The sequence below is a fragment of the Tachysurus fulvidraco genome, chromosome 20 (assembly GCF_022655615.1).
Source record: "Tachysurus fulvidraco isolate hzauxx_2018 chromosome 20, HZAU_PFXX_2.0, whole genome shotgun sequence".
NCBI lineage: Eukaryota > Metazoa > Chordata > Actinopteri > Siluriformes > Bagridae > Tachysurus > Tachysurus fulvidraco.
The window spans coordinates 15,930,002-15,938,082 of NC_062537.1; the positions used below are offsets into that span (position 1 = coordinate 15,930,002).

General features: G+C 37.5%; 1 protein-coding gene across 1 annotated transcript; it reads left to right on the forward strand.

The window, feature by feature from the left end:
• Positions 1–54: 54 nt before the first annotated feature.
• On the forward strand, positions 55–7,721 carry LOC113639290 (coiled-coil domain-containing protein 17-like). The gene is made up of 13 exons (XM_027141066.2): positions 55–1,047; positions 1,286–1,408; positions 1,540–1,651; positions 1,887–2,028; positions 3,156–3,269; positions 3,406–3,536; positions 3,624–3,743; positions 3,959–4,095; positions 4,213–4,292; positions 4,416–4,619; positions 5,482–5,704; positions 6,175–6,285; positions 7,381–7,721. Exons 1-13 carry the CDS (start codon positions 943–945, stop codon positions 7,501–7,503), a joined length of 1,725 nt encoding a protein of 574 aa, XP_026996867.2. The 5' UTR covers positions 55–942; the 3' UTR covers positions 7,504–7,721.
• Positions 7,722–8,081: the final 360 nt, after the last annotated feature.

The following is an 8,081-nucleotide window of genomic DNA, read 5'->3' on the forward strand; positions in this document are numbered from 1 at the left end:
TTTCCCGCCCACGATCCCGCCCGTGAATTGTCATTGGTTGATACAGAAACCTATCTTGGCGACAGTAGAATAAGTTCTCTTATACGATTAGCTTAACGCGATGTCATTCGTGTTTGACGTCACGTATGTAAAGTATTAGTGATTCCTATTGGGTAATCGGATTCATCTCGCCGTGTGTGATGTTTAGATTGCAGTATGAAGCTTTTGATTGGTTAATATACCTGTCCATCTACTGACTTCATAATAGAAGTGAACGGAACAGGGGTGGGGCGAGTGTAAGTGGGTTAGAGCCGTCAAAAAAACCGACAAGGTATTCCTCCGCCATTCAACAAAGGAGGATACATAGGGCTTAGTTTTATTTTCTGTAACTCTGGTGTCCCTTTTTTCTACTCCGTCAGTCTACATTCAATCGGTTAATATCCAGAGAAGCCATTTTTTGTTACAAAAATACAACACTACATTCCTCTTGACTGTTATGCTGTTGGGTTGCCAGATAGTATCAAAACCCTTCACATTGCATTCGGTTTTTATTTATTATAATTCTTTATCAAGTTGCACATCTAACTAAACACGTACAGTATATCCCATTGTAGGTAAACATATATTGTACAATTTGTATAATGTATACAAATACATCTATTTATAAACATTCCATGTATTTATAATTACATCACTGCTGAATTATTCAATCTTTTGGATCAGAAGCTTTCTTTTAAGATTTCAAATTCAGAGTTATAGGAAGTCTTAACATTGGAGAACTTTGCACTTTTCTGTTTATCTGAAACTTGTATTTTTCTTTGTTTTTATTTGATTTAGAGAGAGTAAAAACTATTCTGAGTGAATAGACTGAACATGGCAACCCGGCTTCTGGTTGCCAGGGGTTGTTACTGAACACATTACCACAACACATTTTTTTTATTCTTATTCCCATTAACCTTCATCATGGATTCATTAATTTGTGTAAAGTGTAATATGACTTTTAGATCCATGTATTTTCTGATGAAACACAAGGAGATGTTTTGTATTGGAGCAGTTTCTCAACCAGAGGTACAACTCTGTCAAACTTTATATCTAGAACATTACATTATGATGGGTTTTTTTTTAGGTGTAGTTTCTGTGGTATGCTTGTCTAAGATATTGCATTGTGTTCAATTTGAAATAAAAGGATAGTCAAAGACAAACTAACATCTGTCAGTGTTTATACATTAAACAATAGACACAATTTTAGATTAAAAATAAAAAAAGGTTCCAGTGCTGTGACAATGATTAGAAAATCTTTATACAGAGTCAGAAGATAAGAGAAAAGATCAGAAGGCACCAGCTACACCGATATTTCCCCAAGATTCAGGCTCTTCAGATCATGCAGTCATCTCATCACGATCCTAAACCTGAACCTTACAACAAACCAGTGAGTATTACACACACGGTCCCAACAATGTTTCACAACCTGTCGTTTTTAATTGTGTTTTCTTAACCTTTGTTGTAATTTCAGTGAATTTATTATTTGTTATGAGTAAGTCACTGTGTATATTTTAACAGACAGATCCCGCAGACAGATCAGAAGTTCACCTTAGTCAAGACCTGGCTGAAGTTCATGAATGCAAAGGAGTGCTATCTGATGGGCCCAAACGATTGGACATGCAAAGACAAGGTATTACAGATCGCCTTCCTGTTAAATAACTACTAAGGAGGGGGAAAAAAAACAAAAGAGGGCTACTAAAACCCAGTCCTGACACAGGGTAAAGTGTGTGTTTATTCTGAATTATAAGCCCTACTTTTTAAAGCCTCGTAAAAGCATGTTTATTGGGTGTAACATTGGATGTGCCAACATGGAAAGCTGTCTTTTATTTTAAAGTAGCAACATTTATTTCTGCATCTGATTACAGAGTTTGATTACAAGCTACAAGAGTTAGCTGCTCAAAATGGGAAAGTGGCTGAACTCAAAGGAATGCTGTTAGAGCTGAAAGAACAGGAGCAGAGAAACATGGCGTTACTGAAAACTCTAATGGATCATCTGCAGCAGAATGGGTTAGTTCCATCAAATAATCAGGGAACTCGTCCTGGCTTAAAGAAGGAGCCAATAACAATTAGAGCTGAGTACTGCCTAGAAGGTGAACTACCATTTCACTCACATTTTTCTATCAAAAAAAAGGTTTAGTGGATAGCACGTTCGCCCCATGCCTGTGTGGTTGGAGGTTTGAATCCTGCCTCTGCCATAATGTAAATGATTGTAGTTTGCATGTTCTCCCTGTGCTTTAGGTGCTGGGTCCTCCTCCCAGTGCTTTAGGTCCTCTGGCTACTCTTGTTTCCTCCCCCAGAAAGCCATGTGTTATAGGTTGATTGGCATCTCTAAAGTGTCCAGCAATGTGTTGACTCCCTTCTGCACTGGAATAGGCCCAAGGCTTCTCAGAATGTCCTGAAAGGATTTGTCCTGAAAACCTGCCCACTGCTACTAGACTTAGAATATAAATAGACTAAATTTAAGAACTAAGTTAAATAGGAAAAAAATAAATGAAAATTATAGGAATGGGGGGGCACAGTGGCTTAGTGGTTAGCACATTTGTCTCACACCTCCACGGTTGAGGGTTAAATTCCTGCCTCCGCCTTGTGTGTGTGGAGTTTGCATGTTCTCCCCATGCCTCGGGGGTTTCCTCCGGGTACTCCGGTTTCCTCCCCCGGTCCAAAGACATACATGGTAGGTTGATTGGCATATCTGGAATATTGTCCGTAGTGTGTGAATGTGTGAGTGAATGAGAGTGTGTGTGTGTGTGTGTGTGCCCTGCGATGGGTTGGCACTCCGTCCACGGTGTATCCTGCCTTGATGCCTGATGACGCCTGAGATAGACACAGGCTCCCCGTGACCCGAGAAGTTCGGATAAGCGGTAGAAAATGAATGAAAGAATTATAGGAATTAGAGGTGATATGCAATATAGGTTACATGTAATAAAATGAAAAGTGATATATTAAACATCCAGGTGAGTTACATGTATGTATACATATGTATATATATATATATATATATATATATATATATATATATATATATATATATATATATACACGAAGGTTATATTATATTGTTATGTTATATTGTATTGTCTTGATTATATAATAAAACAGTGACATTAGTAACAAACCTGCATATTTTTTCATAGGCAGGACATTCATCAACGTAATGACCCACACCTTCACATGACTAAAAGTGAGGAGAGAGTAATAGAAAAATACATTCCTGTTTATAGCTGTGGAGTGCTTTCTACGGAAATCAGGTATTTGAAGATTCCTCATAAAGTCGTGTTTCAGCCACACTGATGTGACTCACATTATTGTGGAACTAACTTATGAAGCAACTTGGAACTTTATCTACCAAAAACATTAGTGTAACTTTATCATTCTTTTCCACAGTACTCTTCATCTCTCCTATCTCCAGAGTGGAGGAAATGATCCTCAAATCCTGGCTCACCTGCAGCATTTGTTAGACGTGGCTATTAAATTAGAAATGCAGGCTGGGAAAAAAACTCTTCTCAAAACTAAACGTCAGAGCGAATACTTCCGCACGTTTATAGTGTTGCTATTATGCTACTGTGTCATTTAAGATAATAAGTGTTTGTGCTATTATGCAGGTCAAAGGGACAAATATCTGAGCAGAGAACTTGTGTCTGTAGAGCTGGAAAATCAGTGCTTGGAAGACGAATTAATGAAAATGGAGTTAAGAAAGAGAACGTCAAGAACAACTTCAAACTGTAATGTTTGAAATATGTGGTAGAAAATTGAGGCTGTCTGATGAGAGTTTGTACTAGTTATGAAAGTCTATACATTACCTAATATCTTAGGAAAGTTCATTGTGGTATAATTAACCACAGTATTGATATCATCATAATGCCAACCCTATGTTGATTCTTTAAAATGATGGTAATAAATTCAGTATGTATGTAAATAATTTTCATACTTTTTTTAGTTCGACCTGCTGAGCAGGAGATGAGAGCTGCGAAGATGAACATTGAGCTGTTAAACAACGAAATTGAGATTAATCATCTGAGAAAGCAAATTATGAGCAGAAAAATGACACCGTCTTTAGTGACCTTTCCCCCTCTGGTAAAGGTTAATTAGAAATAAACACACGTGATTTATGTATGTATAGCATTTAATTGCATGCAGTTTTACTCTTTTTACTGTCACATTTTCTTGTCTTCTTCATCGTCACCTTCACAGGAGGAACCCAGATCACCAACTTTAACCAAACACCTCATGAATCAATCAGATGGATTGTATCCGAGTCCCTATGACCCAAGGTCGGTCTACTGTCCATCAAACATTAGTATCTCTTCTAGTATTTCATTAGAATTTCGTTCTAATTTACTGGAACATTGAAAGGAATGTATTACAGTTCTGGTTTCTCTGTATTTCTGTTGCAGGACAGGTTTTGTGGTGTTTTATGATTTCATCTTGGGATTGTGCAAGTCATACAGAGTTTGTCGGCTGATGGTGGGGATATACAGTGGGGATGTATGTTTGGGAAGCCCTTCCATATTACCCCCAGTTTACTGTGATCCTTTCAGCTCTCCTCAGCATAGTGCAGAAGGAAAGGCTATACTCGCCAGTAAGCAGGCAGTACCAGGGTAAACACATTATTCCATTGTTTCCATGGCTTATATCTTTGGATTTAAACACTTAGTGCAGGGGTATCGATCATACAGTCCACAGGCGAGGGCCAGTCATATAAAGGTTTTAGTATGGCCTAGCTAATACATTTTTAAGAGTTTTTATTCAAAATTAAAATTGTCTCATCAATAAGTCCCTGTTATTTCACTTCTGGCATATATGCATATATATATATATATATTGAAAAGGAGAGAAAAGGTAGCTGTTATATAAATATATAATTATATAATTATATACTATTATATAATTTCTGGATCAATATCAATAAAGTAAATTTTTATTAGATAGAGAATAATAAAAGAACAGTAATTGCATAGGTTTAGACCCCATACTAAATCAGACCTCATCATCTTGAGCAGATTTCACAGATTGCAAACACTTTTTGAGTTGCAGAAACTTTCTTGATTTGCTTTTGTGTCAGTTAAACTTTTAGGCCCTTAGTGTCAGTTTGCTTTGCCTTTCTGGCTAGCATTGCATAGCAGGCAGTTTCTTAGTCTTCCAGATCTTGCCTTGACTTTCACCCTAACCCTTAACCGCTGTTTTATAGGTACCAATTAACTTCATTTTCAAATCCTCCGTCAGCTGCTTAGATTAACTCATTGGTGCTGATTGTTACTCTTGAATGTTTTTTTTGACCTACTGTACCTAACAAGTCCTAATATACAATGTATGTATGTATGCATGTTCTGTATGTACTTATGCATGCATGTATATGAACATGGCTTTACAGTTATCATGAGAAGACACAATCAGTGGTGTGTGACAAAAGTCTTGTCGATCAAGTCAAACTGCTTGGTTAAATTGTCTAACCTTGACCAGGGTCCAGCCTGCTTCGTCAATCTCTCTAGTGATGCAGCTGCAGGCATCAGGAGGTTATGATATCTACGGATATGAAGTGACACACTTAGCACCACGAGGCTGGATGAAGCTCCATCTCTTCGACCATCACGATCGTTTGATCACTGGGAGATGGAAAGTACCCATTCGTCTGCTTCCAGCCAAACCCTCAATGACAATGGCCGAAGTCAATTCTGTTCCCCAGGTTTATTCAGACACAAACACTCTGTGCTTTTATGTTTTAATTGTTAGTCCACTTATATATAATGCACTAATTACATAATCACCTGTTGTATCATTTTTGGAAAATGAGACATGTTAGAGGATTATGCATAATTACAACCAAACCTAAATGGGTATGCTAAATAATAGCAGTATCAATGATAACAATATCAGTTGAGAGATTAATTTGGGATATGTATTTTTAGGTACTATATTTTAAATACCTATTGATATTATATATCTAGCACCTCTTTTATTTAAGCTAGGTTTTTATCCTATATTGGGCTACAATTAATGACTCATACAATCTTAGTATTCTACCTCAAATTCTTTTATTTAATTTCACATTTTTATATATGTCTTGGACATAATTTAAGTGTAATATAAGCTTGGTTTATTTTAATCATTACATTTTAAATCATTGACCTATGATTGTACTTGTTTGCAATGTAGTTGGACAATGCAGAACTATACCTAAGAATCGTTAACACAAGATATGCTGAGATTCAGAGCTCTGTTCCAATTAGCATCAACAATACTGGGATCTACCAATTCCCTCCTGTGGTAAGTGTCTCACCTCTCAATGGCTGCTCATTGTGTGTGTTCACTGCTGTGTGTGTGCACTTTGGATGGGTCAAAATGCAGAGAACGAATTCTGAGTATGGTTCACCGTACTTAGCCGTATGTCACGTCACTTTCAATATTTTTCTCAAGCGCTTTATGCATTTCTCAAAATGTCCTGAAGAGGGCAGTGTTGTCCAACTATTGTATCCCATCAATTTACCAGAAATTAGTATAATGTTACAAATCTATTTGTTGTGCCAACCCCTGTGAGCCATAGTTGCCAAAGGGGATTTCATTACATTCTTTACAAACAATTATCATTAGTAAAAATTATTATTGGTAAAGTCAGAGCTTATCCAGTACATTCCAGAAGTAGAACAATGATTATACAGGGGGCTGAGGTCAAGAAGGTGCAGGAGTTCAAGTATTTGGGGTCAACCGTCCAGTGCAACGGGGAGTGTGGAAAAGAGGTGAAGGGGCGAGTACAGGTGGGTTAGAGTTGGTGGACAAAAGTGTCAGGTCACAAAAGTGTCAGCAAGAATCAAAGGAAAGGTCTATGACAAGACAGTAGTGAGAGCAGCTCTGCTGTATGGGTTAGGGACTGTAGCGGTGAGGAAAAGACATGAGGCAGAGATGGAGGTAGCAGAGATGAGGATGTTGAGGTTCTCTTTAGGATTGATGAGGATGGACAGGATTAGGAAGGAGCACATCATAGGGACAGCTCAGGTTGGCTGTTTTGGGGACAAGATCAGAGAGGATAGCTTGAGATGGTTTGGACATGTACAGAGGAGGGTTATATTGGTAGAAGGATGTTGGAGATGGAGCTCCCAGGTAAGAGGTCAAGAGGAAGGCCAAAGAGGAGATGTATAAATGTGGTAAATGGGGACATGAAGGTAATTGTTGCCAAGGATAGTTATGTGGAAACTGATGATTCGCTGAGGAGACCCCTAAAGGGAAAAGCCGAAAGTAGAAGACCGAGCACGTCCACACAACCACTTATATGATGATCTAGAGTTTAATACGAGCCAAATGTTGCCTGAAAATTCAAAGTGTAGTACACTAAATGTATCTGCAATTATGTGCTTCCTCTTTTAGCAAACTCCTAGACACCCATTAGGCATACAGGAGTCTCATGAATCAATCCAATCTCCAGATGATCAGAGTGAACAGGTCCATGATTCAACCTTCAGTCAGCACCTTGTAAACACTGCTTCATAACCTGAAGTGACTTTAAATTAACCTTTGTAAGCTGAAAAACCATTCTAATGTGAAATGTGCAACACGCTGTCTGTCACTGATCAATAATATGGTATATATATATATGGCAAACCGAATGTGTTGTAAAACATGGTTGTAATCAAATATAAATATTAAATAGTAAAAATCATCTTGGTGTTATTGTATTCGCCAAAATATCTCAGAGAAATAAAAAAAGTATAAAAAATATCTCTGTATTTCTACTGACTCATTGACGTCTTCAGATCGACCAAGAGAGCCACTGCTTCATAAGTGACCAGAGGTGGACTTTTTTCAGCCTATAAAAAACACTTACATTTCACATACGTCTATTAACTGCAAATATCAGAATCAGAATCAGCTTTATTGCCAGGCATGTTTTCACATGTGAGGAATTTGTTTTAGTGTCAGAAGCTCCACGGTCTCCAACAGAATGACATATACAGTATAATTGTATGTACACATTTACAGATGTGAAATGTGCAGTTTAAATATACATATGAAATATACATATACAAATATAGACAATTGTATGCACAAATTTGCAAGTGTGAGAAATG